The sequence below is a fragment of the Hypanus sabinus genome, chromosome 10 (genome assembly GCF_030144855.1).
Source record: "Hypanus sabinus isolate sHypSab1 chromosome 10, sHypSab1.hap1, whole genome shotgun sequence".
Taxonomy (NCBI): Eukaryota; Metazoa; Chordata; class Chondrichthyes; order Myliobatiformes; family Dasyatidae; genus Hypanus; species Hypanus sabinus.
In genome coordinates this window covers 157,965,303-157,985,567 of record NC_082715.1, presented here as the reverse complement: position 1 = coordinate 157,985,567, position 20,265 = coordinate 157,965,303, and the positions used below count along the sequence as shown (strand labels likewise).

General features: G+C 48.4%; 1 protein-coding gene across 2 annotated transcripts in view; it reads left to right on the top strand.

Annotated features, from left to right (window-relative positions):
• LOC132401266 (serine/threonine-protein phosphatase 4 catalytic subunit-like) overlaps positions 1-19,825 on the top strand; it is a 99,675-nt gene extending 79,850 nt beyond the window's left edge. For both annotated transcript variants that reach the window (XM_059983299.1, XM_059983300.1), the window contains exons 8-9: positions 7,260-7,449; positions 13,002-19,825. In XM_059983299.1, coding sequence (XP_059839282.1) covers positions 7,260-7,449; positions 13,002-13,131 — 320 coding nt within the window. In that variant the 3' untranslated portion in view covers positions 13,132-19,825. The remainder of the gene's footprint in view (positions 1-7,259; positions 7,450-13,001) is intronic.
• Positions 19,826-20,265: the final 440 nt, after the last annotated feature.

Genomic DNA, 20,265 nt, shown 5'->3' with positions numbered 1-20,265 from the left:
CACAGACTCCAGCGTGGGTGCTGTGCCATGCTGCCCTGGTACTCCACACAGACTCCAGCGTGGGTGCTGTGCCACACTGCCCTGGTACCCCACACAGACTCCAGCGTGGGTGCTGTGCCACACTGCCCTGGTACCCCACACAGACTCCAGCGTGGGTGCTGTGCCACACTGCCCTGGTACCCCACACAGACTCCAGCATGGGTGCTGTGCCACACTGCCCTGGTACTCCAGCGTAGGTGCTGTGCCACGCTGCCCTGGTACCCCACACTGACTCCAGCATGGGTGCTGTGCCACACTGCCCTGGTACTCCAGCGTAGGTGCTGTGCCACACTGCCCTGGTACTCCACCCAGACTCCAGCGTGGGTGCTGTGCCACACTGCCCTGGTACTCCAGCGTGGGTGCTGTGCCACACTGCCCTGGTACTCCACACAGATTCCAGCATGGGTGCTGTGCCACGCTGCCCTGGTACTCCAGTGTGGGTGCTGTGCCACGCTGCCCTGGTACCCCACACAGACTCCAGCGTGGGTGCTGTGCCACGCTGCCCTGGTACTCCACACAGACTCCAGCGTGGGTGCTGTGCCACGCTGCCCTGGTACTCCAGTGTGGGTGCTGTGCCACGCTGCCCTGGTACTCCACACAGACTCCAGCGTGGGTGCTGTGCCACGCTGCCCTGGTACTCCAGTGTGGGTGCTGTGCCACGTTGCCCTGGTACTCCAGCGTGGGTGCTGTGCCACACTGCCCTGGTACTCCAGCGTGGGTGCTGTGCCACACTGCCCTGGTACCCCACACAGACTCCAGTGTGGGTGCTGTGCCACACTGCCCTGGTACCCCACACAGACTCCAGTGTGGGTGCTGTGCCACACTGCCCTGGTACTCCAGCGTGGGTGCTGTGCCACACTGCCCTGGTACTCCAGCGTGGGTGCTGTGCCACACTGCCCTGGTACCCCACACAGACTCCAGTGTGGGTGCTGTGCCACACTGCCCTGGTACTCCAGTGTGGGTGCTGTGCCACACTGCCCTGGTACCCCACACAGACTCCAGCGTGGGTGCTGTGCCACACTGCCCTGGTACTCCACACAGACTCCAGCGTGGGTGCTATGCCATGCTGCCCTGGTACTCCACACAGACTCCAGCGTGGGTGCTGTGCCACACTGCCCTGGTACCCCACACAGACTCCAGCGTGGGTGCTGTGCCACACTGCCCTGGTACCCCACACAGACTCCAGCGTGGGTGCTGTGCCACACTGCCCTGGTACCCCACACAGACTCCAGCATGGGTGCTGTGCCACACTGCCCTGGTACTCCAGCGTAGGTGCTGTGCCACACTGCCCTGGTACCCCACACTGACTCCAGCGTGGGTGCTGTGCCACACTGCCCTGGTACTCCAGCGTGGGTGCTGTGCCACACTGCCCTGGTACTCCACCCAGACTCCAGCGTGGGTGCTGTGCCACACTGCCCTGGTATCCCACACAGACTCCAGCGTGGGTGCTGTGCCACGCTGCCCTGGTACTCCACCCAGACTCCAGCGTGGGTGCTGTGCCACACTGCCCTGGTACCCCACACAGACTCCAGCATGGGTGCTGTGCCACACTGCCCTGGTACTCCAGCGTAGGTGCTGTGCCACGCTGCCCTGGTACTCCACCCAGACTCCAGCGTGGGCGCTGTGCCACACTGGCCTGCAACCCCACACAGACTCCAGCGTGGATGCTGTGCCACACTGCCCTGGTACCCCACACAGACTCCAGCGTGGGTGCTGTGCCACACTGCCCTGGTACTCCACCCAGACTCCAGCGTGGGTGCTGTGCCACACTGCCCTGGTACCCCACACAGACTCCAGCATGGGTGCTGTGCCACACTGCCCTGGTACTCCAGCGTAGGTGCTGTGCCACGCTGCCCTGGTACCCCACACTGACTCCAGCGTGGGTGCTGTGCCACACTGCCCTGGTACTCCACCCAGACTCCAGCGTGGGTGCTGTGCCACACTGCCCTGGTACTCCACCCAGACTCCAGCGTGGGTGCTGTGCCACACTGCCCTGGTATCCCACACAGACTCCAGCGTGGGTGCTGTGCCACGCTGCCCTGGTACTCCACCCAGACTCCAGCGTGGGTGCTGTGCCACACTGCCCTGGTACTCCACACAGACTCCAGCATGGGTGCTGTGCCACACTGCCCTGGTACTCCAGCGTAGGTGCTGTGCCACGCTGCCCTGGTACTCCACCCAGACTCCAGCGTGGGCACTGTGCCACACTGGCCTGCAACCCCACACAGACTCCAGCGTGGATGCTGTGCCACACTGCCCTGGTACCCCACACAGACTCCAGCGTGGGTGCTGTGCCACACTGCCCTGGTACCCCACACAGACTCCAGTGTGGGTGCTGTGCCACACTGCCCTGGTACCCCACACAGACTCCAGTGTGGGTGCTGTGCCACACTGCCCTGGTACCCCACACAGACTCCAGCGTGGGTGCTGTGCCACACTGCCCTGGTACTCCAGCGTGGGTGCTGTGCCACACTGGCCTGCAACCCCACACAGACTCCAGCGTGGATGCTGTGCCACACTGCCCTGGTACCCCACACAGACTCCAGCGTGGGTGCTGTGCCACACTGCCCTGGTACTCCAGCGTGGGTGCTGTGCCACACTGGCCTGCAACCCCACACAGACTCCAGCGTGGATGCTGTGCCACACTGCCCTGGTACTCCAGTGTGGGTGCTGTGCCACACTGCCCTGGTACCCCACACAGGCTCCAGGGTGGGTGCTGTGCCACACTGCCCTGGTACCCTACACAGACTCCAGCGTGGGTGCTGTGCCACACTGCCCTGGTACCCCACACTGACTCCAGCGTGGGTGCTGTGCCACACTGCCCTGGTACTCCACACAGACTCCAGTGTGGGTGCTGTGCCACACTGCCCTGGTACTCCACCCAGACTCCAGTGTGGGTGCTGTGCCACACTGCCCTGGTACTCCACACAGACTCCAGCGTGAGTGCTGTGCCACACTGCCCTGGTACTCCACCCAGACTCCAGTGTGGGTGCTGTGCCACACTGCCCTGGTACTCCACACTGACTCCAGCGTGGGTGCTGTGCCACACTGCCCTGGTACCCCACACTGACTCCAGCGTGGGTGCTGTGCCACACTGCCCTGGTACTCCACACAGACTCCAGCGTGGGTGCTGTGCCACACTGCCCTGGTACTCCACACTGACTCCAGCGTGGGTGCTGTGCCACACTGCCCTGGTACCCTACACAGACTCCAGCGTGGGTGCTGTGCCACACTGCCCTGGTACTCCACACAGACTCCAGTGTGGGTGCTGTGCCACACTGCCCTGGTACCCCACACTGACTCCAGCGTGGGTGCTGTGCCACACTGCCCTGGTACTCCACACAGACTCCAGTGTGGGTGCTGTGCCACACTGCCCTGGTACTCCACCCAGACTCCAGTGTGGGTGCTGTGCCACACTGCCCTGGTACTCCGGTCGAGTGCACGACTCCATTGCCTCTCTCCTGGGTGGCTATACTGCAGCTTACGGCCTTGTCTCTAGTATGACAGAGGTCACACAGCTGCCCTGCTCTCCAGCAATGAATCAGCGTTCTACATTAACAATGTAACACAGGAAAAGCAACTAAAAATATCACAGCACCTTCCTGCACTGACCCCCTGATGCAGGCAGCAGCACAAACCACACCAATCTGGACCAATCAGTTGCTCTTAACGAGCCACTCGCTCGTTTTGTCCAGCAGGGTCTTGAGTTTGTATCAAAAAAGTATGTACATTTTAAAAAAGACACCAGCACCTTAGTTGCAGCAGCTTCTACAGGGCCTGAGAGTACCCCCATCTTCCTGGCAGGATTGCAATAACAATGCCGAGTAAAATGTCAGCTCCAGGGAAAATGCAGTACAGGTGAACATTAAGGTGCAAGATCATACTGACTAATGTTGGACTTTATGGTCCTCACAAACACTTCTGTGTGCACAAGCAATCCCACCAGCCTGAGTGGAATTGTATTCTGTCTTTTCATCACACTAACGTACTGCTGCCTGACCTAAATGTGCCCATAGACAAGTCTGCTTAATCTGTGAAATTCCCTTTCTAGGCTGAGCACGCGTTGTTCAAGTACTGTAGACACATGGTGTGCAACTAAGTAGACGTAGTCACCGGTAACCAACCAGAACAGGTTCCCTTTATTCCCACTCGTTGTCTCCTACCAGTTAGCCAATGTTCTGTCCGTCTTTCCTATCTTGTTTAACAGTCTTACGTGACACTGTTAGAGGCCTTCTGAAAATCCAAGTAGACAATTTCCACTAACTCTCCTTTGTCTATTCTGCTAGTTGTTTCCTCATAAAGTTCCAACAGGCTTGAGGCAAGACTCTCTCTTAAGGAAGCCATGCTGACTTTGGCCTATTTTATCACATGCCTGCAATTACCCCAAATCCTCATTCTTAATAATGGACTCTTAACATCTTCCAATCATCGATGTCAGACTAACTGGCTTATAATTTCCTGCCTTTTGCATCCCTCCCATCTTGAGTGGAGTGACATTTGTGACTTTCCAGTCCTCTGAAACCATTCCAGAATATAGAAAGATAACTACTAATGCCTCCACTACCTCTTTCAGAACCCTGGGTTGTAGATCTTTCAGCTTTCCAAGCTCCTCCTCCTTAGTAAGAGTGACCACAATCACTTCTGCCCCCTGATGCTCTCAAGTTTGTGGTGTACTGCTGGGGTCCTCCACAGTGAGGACTGATGTCTGCCATTTCTTTGTCTCCCATTATTACCTCGCCGATGTTACTCTAGCATGGTCTGATATCAGCTCTCACCTCTCTTTTGTTCTGTATGTATCTGTTGAAAAAATTTGGTATCCTTTTTTATGCTGTTTACTACTTTATTTCAAACAACAGAAAATCTGCAGACGCTGGAAATCCGAGCAACACACACAAAATGCTGGAGGCTCTCAGCAGGCGGGGTAGCATCTATGGAAAAGAGTAGAGTCAATGTTTGGGCCGAGACTGGGGAAAAGAAGATGCAGTCAGAGTAAGAAGGTGGAGGGGAGGGAGAAACACAAGGTGATGGGTATAACTGGAGGGGCGAGGGACGAAGTAAAAGAGTTGGGAAGTTGATTGGTGAACGAGATACAGGACTGGAGAAGGGAGAGTCTGATAGGAGAGGACCAAAGACCATGGAAGAAAGAAAAGGGGGGAGGAGCACCAGAGTGAGGTGATAGACGGGTAAGGAGATAAGGTGAGAGGGGAAAAATGTACCCCCTCACCATTCCACATTCCCATTTTTCCTGTAATGCTGATACATCTGAGTTTATCTTCTCCCTTGCAAACTACAGGGTGAATTCCGTCATATTATGACCACTGCTTCCTAAGGATTTATTTACCTTAAGCTTCCTAATCAAACCTGGTTCATTACACAGCACCAAATCTAGAATTGTCCTTTCTCCAGCGGGCTCCATCAGATGCTGCTCAATAAAGCTATCTTGTAGGCATTGTAGAAATCCAGTACCAACCTGATTTTCCAATCTATCCACAAGGTTTCTACACCTTTTGATCGTACATATGTCTCATGCTTCTAATCCTCTGGAAGGATATGATTTCACTTTTTTTTACCAACAAAGCCACCTTGCCCTCCATTGCCCTTCTTGTCTTTTCAATAGGATGTTTAGTTTACAGCTGTAATCTTCTCTCAACCACCACTCTGTGATGTTCATACCTGCCAATTTCTAGCTACACTAGAAACTTGTCTGTTTTACATGGTTCATGTAATAATCCAGAGATTATTACCCATTTGGTTCTGTTTTAATTTAGTCCCTAGCTGCTCAAATTCCCTCTGCAGGACCTCTTTCCTTGTTCTTGCTCTGTCATTGGTACCTGTACAGACCCCATCAACTGGATCGTTCCCCCCCCCCCCCCCAATGTGATTCCTAATTCCTCTGCAGCTTCAGGACTCCCAATCCTTGTGAGAGTATTGTCTGTTCCCCTGTCTTTCCATTAAGTCTTTCCATAGTTAATTAATTTTGTATTTCTCCAGAATGCGTGCTAACTCTCATGTCGAAGTGGACCTTTTCACACATTAAGCCCTCTAGAGTGATGCCAGTGATTTTTTTACAATGAGACTGTACACAGTGCAGCCGTTGCAGAGCACCATTGAAGATTTTGTACTGCATTGTGGCACTGTTCACCGTGCGTCTAATATTGAGTAACCCCAACTACTCTCCATTGTCAGCTTGAAGATGACCGCACATGGCGCACATGCATTGGAATAAACTGTGAAGTGTCACATCAGCTGCAAGTGTTGATATGCTTTTGCCCCTGTTATATCGTACAGGTCTTTTCACAATGCAGTTCATTGTTGTCAGTGGTGAGCTGCAGAAGTCAGACAGCTAAGTATCAAGTGTAAAAGCACACACAAAATGCTGGTGGAACACAGCAGGCCAGGCGTACAGTCAACGTTTTGGGCCGAGACCCTTCGTCAGGCCTAGCTAAAAGAAAAAATAGTAAGAGATTTGAAAGGGTCTCGGCCAGAAATGTTGACTGTACTTCTCCCTATAGATGCTGCCTGGACTGCTGTGTTCCACCAGCATTTTGTTTGTGTTGCTTGAATTTTCAGCATCTGCAGCTTTCCTTGTGTTTGCATTATCAAATGTAAAAATATGGTTTTCTCTGCTTCATCCTTGGCCACTGTTGCAGCCTTCTCCCATTTCCAGTTCTTGTTTGGATTGAATTTCACCTGACTGTGCCATCTGTAACTTTGTCCAAATTAGCTGGAATAGAAGGATATAATAGATGGTGGGCGTGGGTATGTGGTTCAGTTGCTATTTATAATGGATTTGCTCCCACTCTGTTTAACCAACGTTAATGGTCAATGGCACAGGAAGCAGCGAGCGGCTACTCTTGACCCTTTGTTCCTGTTCCCATCTGAACAGAGGGCAGAAATTTGATTTCCCCCACCCCAATCTGGTGAATGCACTGAGGACAAAATTCCACAGTTATTTCCTGTTCCCTGGCTTGTCATTTCCACATATCTCTTGGGATCACTTGGTTTACTCAGAGCTTTTCTTACAGTCTGGACCCTCCAGACTTGGTCTATTTTAGCTCTGTATCCATAATGAGCCATGTTCACATCCCACACAAGCCTCCTCTAAACCCAGCTACATCCAGACTTCACAATGTGATGCACTGATAGTCATTGTCTCACTGGGAAAACCATAGTCACTGAACTTTAGTGTAAAATGGCTGTCAATGGATTTTTGCTTTCAGATACAACTGGCTGGGGCATCAGCCCCCGTGGAGCTGGCTATCTCTTTGGCAGTGACGTTGTTGCCCACTTCAGTGCTGCCAATAGCATTGATCTGATCTGCCGTGCCCACCAGCTGGTGATGGAGGGCTACAAGTGGCACTTCAATGAAACTGTTCTAACTGTCTGGTCAGCACCCAACTACTGTTACAGGTAAGGGTGAGCGCAGAACCCATGGATGACTCTCTTTTGCTTCGTTAGAACATGGTTTAAAGTAGACTGCACGGTGACACAAAAATTACTGGTGGAATGCAGCAGGCCGTGGAGGGGAATAACTGTTTTGGGCTGAGACCCTTCATTGGAACTGGAAAGGAAGGGGGAAGAAGCCAGAATAAAAAGGTAGGAGGAGGGAAGAAATGCAGGCTGGCATGTGGTATGTGAGTGGGGAGGGGTGTATGATTAGTCTACCTTAGAATTTTTATTTCTTACATCCATCTCACGACATGAGGGATAAATATTGTGTCTCACTCACTATGTACAAGCAATAAGGAAGGAAATGTGGAGGGATAGAAACCTAGAAATCTACAACATATTACAGCCCCTTCGGCCTACAATGTTGTGCCTACCATATAGCCTATTCTAGAAACTGCCTAGAATTTCCCTAGCATATAGTCCTCTATTTTTCTAAGCTCCAAGTACCTATCCAAGACGCTCTTAAAAGACCCTATTGTAAATGCCTCTATCACCTTTGCTGGCAGTACATTCCACACACCCACCACTCTCTGTGTGAAAAATTTACCTCTGACATTCCCCTTGTACCTACTTCCAAGCACCTTAAAGCTGTGCCCTCTCATGTTAGCCATTTCAGCCCTGGGAAAAAGCCTCTGACTATCCACACGATCAACACCTCTCATCATCTTATACACCTCTATCAGGTCGCCTCTCATCCTCTGTCGCTCCAAGGAGAAAAGGCCAAGTTCAGTCAACCTGCTTTCATAAGGCATACTCCCCAATTCGGGCAACATCCTTGTAAATCTCCTCTGCACTCTCTCTATAGTATCCACATCTTTCCTGTGACCAGAATTGAACACAGTAGGGTCTGACCAAGGCCTTGTATAGCTATAACATTATCCCATAGCTCTTGAACTCAGTCCCACGGTTGATGAAGGCCAGCACAACATACTCCTTATGAACAACCTGTGCAGCAGTTTGGAGTGTCCTATGGACACAACCCCAAGATCCCTCTGATCTCCACACTGCCAAGAGTCTTATCGTTAATATGATATTCTGTCTTCAAATTTGACCTACCACTTCACACTTACCTGGGTTGAGCTCCATCTGCCACTTCTCAGCCCAGTTTTGCATCCGATCGATGTTGCGCTGTAATCTCTGACAACCCTCCAGACTATCCACAACACCCCCAACCTTTGTGTTATCAGCAAACTTACTAACCCACCCTTCTAGTCCATCCAAAGGACAGGGGTCCCAGAGCAAATCCCTGCAGAACACCACTGGTTACCAACCTCCATGCTAAATACAACCATCCACAACCACCCTTTGCCTTCTGTGGACAAGCCAATTCAGGATCCACAAAGCAAGGACTCCTTGGATCCCATACCTCCTTACTTTCTCAATGAGACTTTCATGGGGAACCTTATCTAATGCCTTACCTGAAATCGATATACACTACATCCATTGCTCTACCTTCATCAATGTGTTTTGTTACATCCTCTAAGAATTTCAGGTTCTTAAGCATGATCTGGCCTTGACAAAGCCATGCTGATTATTTCTAATCATATTATGCCTCCCCAAATATTCACAAATCCTGCCTCTAAGGATCTTCTCCAACAATTTGCCCACCACTGAAGTAAGACTCACTGGTCTATAATTTCCTGGGTTATCTCAACTCCCTTTCTTGAACAAGGGAACAATGTTTCTAATCTTCCAATCCTCTGGTACTTTTCCTGTCCCTATTGATGATCATCACCAGAAGCTCGGCAATCTCCTCCCTCACTTCCCACGGTAGCCTGGGGTATATCTCTTCCAGTCCCAGCATCTTGTCTATCTTAATACCTTTCAAAAGCTCCAGCACATTCTCTCTTAATATCTATACACACAACCATTTCAATCTATTGTAAGTCATCCCCACAATTGCCCAGGTCCTTTTCACTGGTGAATACTGAAGCAAAGTATTCATTAAGTACCTCCGCTACCCCCTCTGGCTCCATGCACATGTTTCCACTCTCGCTCCTGATTGGTGCTATTCTCACACATCTTATCCTCTTGCTCTTCACATTGTTCTTGTAAAATGCCTTGGAGTTTTCCTTAATCCTGCTCACCAAGGCCTTCTCATGGCCCCTTCTGGCTCTCCTAATTTCATTCTTGAGCTACTTCCTGGCACACTTGTAATTTTCTAGAGCTCTAACAGTACCCAGTTTCTGGAACCTTTCATAAGCTTTTCTTCTTAAGTGGGTTTTCTACATCCTTTGTACCCCATGGTTCCTTTACCCTACCATCCTTTCCCTGCCTCAATGGAACATACCTATGCAGAACGCCCTGGAAATGTTCCCTGAACATTTGCCGCATTTCTCTTGTGCATTTCCCTGAGAACATCTACTCCCAATTTATGTTCCTAAGTTCCTGTTTAATAAGATCAGATTTCCCTCTACGCCCAGTTAAATGTTTTCCCAAATTGTCTGGTCCCATCCCTCTCCAGCACTATGCTAAAGGAGATAGAATTGTGATCACTATCTCCAAAATGCTCTCCCACTGAGAGATCTGACACCTGACCAGGTTCATTTCCCAATAGCAGATCAAGTACAGCCTCTCCTCTAGTTGGTTTGCCACCCGCCTGCAAATCTAGTTTAAACCCTCATTAGCATTAGCAAACCTTCCTCCCAAACACTGAGATTGTAAACAGAATTGTTTTGTATACATGTATGTAGAGTCAGATTCTACAATCAGATCAATGTGCATTGATAAATCCAGTGGCCTGGTGAAAGGAGCTGTCCCGGAGCCTGGTGGTCCTGGCCTTAATGCTGTGGTGCTGTTGGCCAGACAGAAGCATGTGAAACAGTTTGTGGTTGGTGTGGCTGGAGTTCCCAATGATCCTCTGGGCCCTTTTTACACACCTTCTGCTCTTTGTGTCCTGAATGTCCTGATTTGATTGAGGAGAGTGGACCATGGGGGGAAGGGATTTGATAGAGCAGAGTGGACCATGGGGGGATGGGGGAAGGGATTTCATTGAGGAGGATGGACAATGGGGGGGATGGGGGAAGGGATTTGATAGAGCAGAGTGGACCATGGGGGGATGGGGGAAGGGATTTGATTGAGGAGAATGGACCATGGGGGGATGGGGGAAGGGATTTGATTGAGGAGAGTGGACCATGGGGGGATGGGGGAAGGGATTTGATTGAGGAGAATGGACCATGGGGGGATGGGGGAAGGGATTTGATTGAGGAGAATGGACAATGGGAGATGGGGGAAGGGATTTGATTGAGGAGAGTGGACCATGGGGGGATGGTGGAAGGGATTTGATAGAGCAGAGTGGACCATGGGGGGATGGGGGAAGGGATTTGATAGAGCAGAGTGGACCATGGGGGGATGGGGGAAGGGATTTCATTGAGGAGAATGGACCATGGGGGGGATGGGGGAAGGGATTTGATTGAGGAGAATGGACAATGGGAGATGGGGGAAGGGATTTGATTGAGGAGAGTGGACCATGGGGAGATGGGGGGAAGGGATTTGATTGAGGAGAGCGGACCATGGGGGGGATGGGGGAAGGGATTTGATTGAGGAGGATGGACCATGGGGGGGATGGGGGGAAGGGATTTGATTCAGGAGAGTGGACCATGGGGAGATGGGGGGAAGGGATTTGATTGAGGAGAATGGACCATGGGGGAAGGGATTTGATTGAGGAGAGTGGACCATGGGGGGATGGGGGAAGGGATTTGATTGAGGAGAATGGACCATGGGGGATGGGGGAAGGGATTTGATTCAGGAGGATGGACCATGGGGGGATGGGGGAAGGGATTTGATTGAGGAGATTGGACCATGGGGGGGATGGGGGAAGGGATTTGATTGAGGAGGATGGACAATGGGGGGGATGGGGGAAGGGATTTGATTGAGGAGAGTGGACCATGGGGAAATGGGGGAAGGGATTTCATTGAGAGTTGACCATGGGGAGATGGGGGAAGGGATTTGATTGAGGAGAGTGGACCATGGGGAGATGGGGTAAGGGATTTGATTGAGGAGAATGGACCATGGGGGGATGGGGGATGGGATTTGATTGAGGAGAGTGGACCATGGGGGGATGGGGGAAGGGATTTGATTGAGGAGAGTGGACCATGGGGGGATGGGGGAAGGGATTTCATTGAGGAGAATGGACCATGGGGGGATGGGGGAAGGGATTTGATTGAGGAGAGTGGACAATGGGGGGATGGGAGAAGGGATTTGATTGAGGAGAGTGGACCATGGGGGGATGGGGGAAGGGATTTGATTGAGGAGAGTGGACCATGGGGGGATGGGGGAAGGGATTTGACTGAGGAGAGTGGACCATGGGGAGATGGGGGAAGGGATTTGATTGAGGAGAGTGGACCATGGGGGGAAGGGATTTGATTGAGGAGAGTGGACCATGGGGGAAGGGATTTGATTGAGGTGAGTGGACCATGGGGGGATGGGGGAAGGGATTTGATTGAGGAGAGTGGACCATGGGGAGATGGGGGAAGGGATTTGATTGAGGAGAGTGGACCATGGGGGGATGGGGGAAGGGATTTGATTGAGGAGAGTGGACCATGGGGGGATGGGGGGAAGGGATTTGATTGAGGAGAGTGGACCATGGGGGGGATGGGGGAAGGGATTTGATTGAGGAGAGTGGACCATGGGGGGATGGGGGAAGGGATTTGATTGAGGAGAGTGGACCATGGGGGGAAGGGATTTGATTGAGGAGAGTGGACCATGGGGGGGGATGGGGGAAGGGATTTGACTGAGGAGAGTGGACCATGGGGGGATGGGGGAAAGGATTTGATTGAGGAGAGTGGACCATGGGGGGAAGGGATTTGATTGAGGAGAGTGGACCATGGGGGGGGGATGGGGGAAGGGATTTGATTGAGGAGAGTGGACCATGGGCGGATGGGGGGAAGTGATTTGATTGAGGAGAATGGACCATGGGGGAAGGGAGCTCATTCCATGCACTCACCACTCTCTGCTTTTTTTAAAAAAAAACTCAACAACAACGCTTTGACATCTTCTCGGTACCTATTTCCAAGCACCTTAAATCTATGCCCTCCTGTTAGCCATTTTAGCTCTGGGAGAAAGCCTCTGACTACCCACATGAACAATTCCTCTCATCTTATACTCCTCTATCAGGTCACCTCTCATCCTCTGTCACTCCAAGGAGAAAAGGCCGAGTTCACTCAACCTATTCTCATAAGGCATGCTCCAGAATTCAGGCAACATCCTTATAAATCTTCTCTGCACCCTTTCTATAGTTTCCACATCCTTCCTGTAGTGAGGTGACCAGAACTGAGCACAGTACTCCAAGTGGGGTCTGACCAGGGTCCTGTACAGGGCATAAATTATTATAGGTTTGAGGGTTGGAGAAGTGTGACCATTTTATTGAAGGCATATATTAAACTGTGCTAATTGGTTAAACTAAAATGCCTTGTTATTTAATATTATATTGATATCTTGTTATATATATCTATATATGTGATTACATTCTGTAAAAATTTCTATTTGATCTAAGTGTGTCCCTGTCCCTTTAGGTGTGGGAATGTGGCTGCAATTCTTGAACTGGACGAGCATTTAGAGAGAGAGTTTACTATTTTCGAGGCTGCTCCTCAGGAGTCTCGAGGGGTGTCAGCCAAAAAGACGGTTGCTGACTACTTTCTCTGAAGATGCGCCATAATGTGGTGGAACTACACTATCAACACTGGGCCTGTCTCAGGAGGGACCGATGTGACAAAATGGTGTACTTTGTGAACTGCCCTTGCATTCAGAAGACAGATTAGGCCATCTGCCTGCTCCTGGGAAAACGCCACCTTGCCCAGTGCCATGGCAATGAGGCCATGGTGATCTCTTGCAATCCTTGTGGTTCTTCCTTACATTGAGGAAAATAAATAACTTTGTGGAAATCACACACCTCTCTTCAAGCTGAATAGCAGTGCTGAAGAAATTATTTGCCCCTGATGATGCTGGTTTCCTCTGGGTCGAAACAGAATTGGCACTTTTTAAGAGAATTTTTAGAAGATTTTTAAACAAAAAATTTCTTTGAAATTTCCTCTGTGCTATAATCTATGGTCCTTGTCCAGACATTAAGAATCGTAGCAGCTATGTTTTATTTGTGCAGGGAGAACCAACTTGTTAAGCAATCGTGTAAAGCAACTTTTGTCTGGAAATAATTTTATTTGGAGGAGTTACCTTGTATTCTTTTTATAATTTAATTTGAACTTGCTGTGCAAAATTGAGTTGGATTTTGTCTGAGCCACATGATATGTTGTGTCATCGCATTGTCCTCCATTCTCCACCAGGCTGGGGACATGGTGTAGTTGACTGTAATTTGATTTCTCTTTGCACTTTGCCCCCTGATCTGTGGAAGCCCCCTCTACCCCAGTCTGGAGCCTGCAAGTATGAAAACCTGACAGGCTTGTATCCCACTGGAATTCTGTGTAGTAAGAGTGCTTAGGGGAAATCTGGTTTCAGTGAAAGCAGCTGAAATCTGGATAAACTCCCACGATCTGAACATTTCCAGTTTTAATCACACCATTTCTGGCCCAATGTGGGTGGGAAGAAGCTTCAGCTTCCAGGCAGCACCAAGAGATTTGTATCATCTTTAGACAATGCTGTTCCTCAGCCCATGCTAGGAGGCTTGATCCTTTACTCAGTGAAATATTCCATTGGTTTTGGAAGCATTGAATTAATTCGAACATGTTAAATTGAGTGAGAAAAGTTTCTTAGCCTGTGTGAGGCACTTGTACCCTGTAAACCTGTCACATCACTTATCATAGCATTGACTGTGATTATTGGTAATTACCTCAATCTCTTACCTTCTAACCACCACTTTTTTAAATGGTTTTGATGTTCAAAGCATTAAAAAGGAAAACTAAGACCAGGAAACATTGATTTCTAGCAGGTTGCATGTGTTTTTAGTGTGTGGTGGGAAGGGAGAACATAGTAAAGTGTAATTGAGCCACTGGCTTTGGGTAGCAGTTGATACAGTATGAAAAGGAAAGTTGCCAGGTTCCCATTGCTCAAACAACTGGGGTGGTCTCATTGCAGACATTTGGAACAGGATCAAATTACAGTCGAACTGTTTGCTCCTGTCGTGCTGTTATCAGTGGACCCGTAGGCAGTAATCAATCTGTGCCCAAGGAATTGAGCAGGGCAGACAGCCTTGAAAGAAATAGGGTTTCAGATCTGACCTTTTGTCAGCACTGAAATATGAAGTTACTCTCCACAATTGCTTCCTCACTAAGCCATCCAACATTCTATTTTCAGATGCTTCCTTGTTTGTGGTGCGGCCAGCCTGAACCAAGTTCCCTTCTGTTGCTGGAGCTTCTAGAGCACCTTCCAATGGAGCATTACACACCATGAGGCGGGAAACTTGAAGTCTGCCTGATTGAGAGTAACTTGTGTTCCCCAGGGGAACATCTAACATCTGGAGGACAGGGGCAGTGGGTGACAGGAATGAAGGAATTCCCTCACCAGGCAACAGGAGGGGTTACTGCTGCAATCACGTCCACATGCCATTGACTGGCCCTGATACCAGACTGGAGACACGCATGTTCCACTCCCCACCCGGCAAAGATCATCTGGGGTGGGGTTGAACTTGTGCAAAACCGGCTCCCAGGTATGGCCTCTGGCTGCCTTGTCCTGCTTTGCATTCTGCTTCACAACTGCTGAAAGACTCTTCAGTTAGCAGACAGTTCCATATTGGTGGGCAGCAATACAGTGCCTCTTGCTAGGAGCGGTTTCCACCTTGAGCCACTACCACTGCTGCTCTTGGTTAAACCGTGTAAATTAGTTTCAAATCTCACTCTCTAGTGGCAAGGCTTTCAATTCTTCTGTCATCTTCCCTTCTCTGGGAAGTATTTCGTTAGATGTGAGACTGTGGGCAGGAACTCGTTACAGTGATTGTGACTGGGACTTGAGGGCTGATCAGTGCAGGGGAGCACTGAAGCAACTACTGTACATCGTTTTAAGCTCTTATTTAAGATTCTGTTGAGGCAGTAAGGGAGAAAAAATCCTCAGTGTGATTTAAACTGAGATTGCTGTCACTTTCTCGTGGTTCTGACACTGAGTGCTGGGGTTTGTGGTGAATTTAAACTGACCTGATTGCTGTCTGTTTAATTCCTGAACTGTGACTTTTGTAGACCTGCTTCCATTAAAACATAGGGGTTTGCAGGTACTGGAATTAAGGACATTGAGAGAAATCTTGTCTGATCACCCAGTGACCTGTTGCTAGCAAAATACAGCAGATCAAATTCTGGTTAGAATGAAATTGAGCAACTAGAATGAGTAACGGGTGATTAGGTCAGTGATAGGTAGGAGGGGGCTGATTAACCCTTTCATTGGGCATTTGTCAAGATTCTGGTGAGTTCTCCCAATAGTCCACACCCCATTTGAGCTTGCCTGTTGAGTTGGCCAGTGCCTCTTGCCTCACAGAACACTGTCTATTGAAGCTATATTGCTAAAATAGGGCAAGGCCATTGGGTTTCTGGTGAACCATTTTCAGGGAGAAGCTGAACTAATAATCACTTCAGGAATTACCAATTAGTTTCTTTTTAATCCATGAATTAGTTTTGCATAAGTTACCAGTTTTTCCAAAATACATTAATATTGTAATAATTTATATTCTGTTTTCAAATATTTCAGCATTTACTGAAACATTCTGGTTTGCTGTACTAAATTGAGCTGTACCACAGACATGTGCAAGCAAGACCAGTATTGTATTTGGTCATCTATTAAATCACTACCAGTTTTGAATAGGAATTTGTTATATCAATAGTGTGATTTTCCCCCCTCCCCCCTGGGTGTGGCTCTAAATAAAGATTGTCACAATATTAAAACTTTATTTATTTAGCACATCAGAACATACAGTGAGATGCAGCATTTGCGTTAACAACCCAAGGATGTGCTGGCAGCCCAGAAGTTCAAGGTTCAAAGCAAATTTGTTATCAAAGTGCATATATCTTCATTTACTACCAAGACTCATTTTCTTGTGAGCATTCACAGTAACTGCAATTAAAAACTGCACACAAAGGCAAACAACCATTGTGCAAAAGACAACAAACTGCACATACAAAAGAGGTAAAACCCGAATAATAAATAAGCAATAAATATCAAAACCATGAGTGTGGACCCATTTCAGTGTGGAGGTGAGTGGGGGAAATGTGTATTCTCTTTGTTTTGTTTTTTATATTCTGCTTCCAATTGCAGAAGTTAGTTATCCACTCTGGTTTGAAAGCCTGATGGTAAGGGAAATAAATAATTTCCTGAACCTGGTGGTGTGGGACCTGAGATACCGGTACCTCCTTCCTGATGACAGCAGTCTGTTCGTTTGTGTGTGTGATCGATCGTGGTCTGGATGGTAGGGGTTTTTGAAGATGACTGCAGCAGTACTCGGTGTGAATAGTGCCATCACGCATTCCAGTGCTAACACAGTAGTGAAAAAAACTACTGGTTAGTTAATGCTACTTGGAGACAGACCTTGACTGTAGCAAAGCCATTGCCTAAACCTACTGCTCAGCTAAAAGTGATAGTACCAGAATCTGCTCCAGTCACTTGACAGCAGAGAGTGTGGGTTGAGGTGGTCCAAAGGTTAAAATGTTTGACTGCCAACTCATTTTGGAATGGTGATTAAAGCATTTAAAAAAAAAAACACACAGTCCAACTATCAATGGTTAATTCAGCAAATCTTGAAAGAGTTTCAGAGTTGTGAAATAGAGGCATGAGGCAAGAATTTGTCATGTCTCATTGAATGCTGCTGTTTTGTTGTTTCTTTTGAATAAGAGCAAATCCCATTACTCCAATATCTGGGCCTTGTTCTCCATCACAGTGCATCTACACAAACCTCTTGAGGGTGTGGGGTGGCTCAATTGGTACAAAATGAAATCAAATTGTTAGAGGTTACATAGGATCTGAAGATGTAGAATGGGTGGTTATGGTAAAAGACCCTGGTGGGAGTTATACGCTGGCAACTGTTTGGAAGTCTGTATGTGGGCTACAAATTGCAACAGCAATGAGCAAGTGCAACAAGCAGTGAAGAGGGCAAATGGAATGTTGGCCTTTGTTACAAGGGGAATTGAGTACAAGAGCAAGGATGTCCTTTTGCATTTGTACAGGGCCCTGGTGAGACCACACCTGGAATATTGTGTACAGTTTTGGTCTCCAGGTTTAAGGAAGGACATTCTGGCAATTGAGGAAGTGCAGTGTAGATTCACTAGGTAGATTCCTGGGATGGCAGGGCTGTCTTACGCAGAGAGATTGGGCTTGTACACACTGGAATTGAGGGGATTGAGAGGGGATCTGATTGAAATGTTTAAGATAATTAAAGGATTTGATAGGATTGAGGCAGGAAATATGTTCCAGATGTTGGGAGAGTCCAGTACCAGAGGGCATGGATTGAGAATAAGAGGTCAGTTATTTAAAACAGAGTTGAGGAAGAGCTTCTTCTCCCAGAGAGTTGTGGAGGTGTGGAATGTACTGCCTCGGAAGACGGTGGAGGCCAATTCTCTGGATGCTTTCAAGAAGGAGCTAGATAGATATCTGATGGATAGGGGAATCAAGGGATATGGGGACAAGTTAGGGACTGGGTATTGATAGTGAATGATCAGCCATGATCTCAGAATGGCGGTGCAGCCTCGAGGGGCCGAATGGTCTATTTCTGCACCTATTGTCTATTGATAGGTGGGAAAGGCTCGTAAAAAGGTTAATGCTACAATAGTCCTGTGAGAGTTTTGATATGAAGGTAGATTCAGAAAATCAGCTTGGTGCTTATAAGATGGTTTTTTCGAACAGCTTATCACACTAAGGAAAAGGCAACTTGGGATTGGGTTGTTTAATAAGCCATATTTGATTAGGGAGCTTGAGGTAAAGGAACCCTTCGGTGTCAGTTATCATAATATAGACTTCACCCTTTGGGGGAGAGAGAAGCTAAGATTGATGTATCAGTATTACAGTGGAATAAAGGAAATTAGAGGTATGAGGAAGATGCTGGACAAAGTGGATTGTCAGGGGACACTAGCAGGGGTGATGGCAGAACAGCAAAGGTTGGAATTTCTGGGAGCAATTTGGAAGGTGTCGGATAGAAACATCCCAAAACTGAAGTAGTGTTCAAATGGCATAAAAGTAAAAGAGGGTATAGAAGATAGCAAAATTAGATTGGGGTGCTTTTAGAAGCCAATAGAGGCAACTGAAGAAAACAATAAGGTGAAAAAAGATGAATTCTTTGGTGATACAGAGTGGAGTAAGCCCTTCTGAGCCATGCTTCCCCAATAACCTCTGAAAAACCTGATTACTCCTAACCTAATCATGAGACAATTTACCTATCTGCTATTCCATAAAATATAGGAGTAGAATTGGGCCATCATGTCTGCTCTGAAGGACTGTGGGAGGAAGTTAGAGGACTTGAACAAAAGCCAAGTATCTCACGGGGAGGCTCCTTACAGGAATGTTGCTGGAATTGAACTCTGAGCTCACGGACACCCCAATCTGTAGTAACATTGCTGACCACTACCAACTATGAAGGCGAGCTAGCTAATAATATAAAGGAGGATATTACATTTTTAGATATACAAGCATGAAAGAGAGGGGAGAGTAGATATTAGACTGCTGTAATGGAGACAAAGACAAATGCAGATTCACTGTGGAAGACACCAGCAGTATGCCATGCAATTGAGAATGTCCTGGGGGGGGGAGGGGGGGCAACAGAAGTGAGTATGTGAACAAACTTTTTGGGCTTCCAGCCAGGTATAAATGTCAATTATAATCAATGTTTTGATGACAAACTTTACCATCTTCACGAGGGATGATCACTTGGCCTAGCTAGTTCAGTGGTATTTATACTCGCACAGTCCATCTCTCCTGATTGGGTAATCCTCATCCAATCAGGTTTCCACTCTCCCACCTTGTTTACAATTTGAAACTTGACTAGTCCTCATCCATCAGAAGAACAGACTACGAGGGTGTAAATACCACCGGACTGGACGTGCCCGCCAGGCATCATCCCTGATGAAGACGGCAGTTCATGTTTTGGCTGTTGCTGGCGAGGCACACAGAGGCAACATGGTAGATCATCAATTGGGTTAAAGACTCTCTTTTGTCGGCCCGGGACTTGATGGTCTACCAGCACAAGGCGATGCCCGTGGCAGAATGCTGTTGACTGGCACATTCTCGGCTGCAGGAGTCCGCACTGAAACTTGGTGGGGAAGGACCACAGTTTCGGGTTCATCTCCCGCGGGAGTGGGTGGCAGGGAGCATACCCCTCTCAACTGTGGTTGTATTACACAATGTGAACCAGCAGAGCGCCACGTGGGTGGCTGAAAATTTCAAACTATCGGTAATGTCTGTAAAGAATTTAGTTATTGAATGGTCCATTGTAAATAATTTATTGTGAATAAAGTATATTTTGATAATTGAAAAATATCAGTTATAATCAATATCTTTACCCGGATGAGAAGAGTTCATTTGTCATCTACGCCTGGAAAGTACTAGATCCTTTTCCAGAAGAGAGAGTAGTTGCTGTCAGGAAGGAGCCTGCACCCAGCAGTGGAGGCGCTGGAAAGCAACTCCGAGCACCTGAGGACAAGATCGGAGGGAAGTGAGGGGTTTGGTGTCTGAGCAAGACCCCAGCAAGCCAGGTACAGTGATCAAACCTAAAGTTGGCTCGATTTTCCACATGGACTGAACTGCTGATTTAGAAAAGGGAAAAGATGGGGGTGTTTGTTTCATGAGAATCTCTGTGGGTGTTGGGCTCCTGTTCACCGGTCTATGTCATCCGTTCTATTTACCCAGGGAGTTCTCCATCAT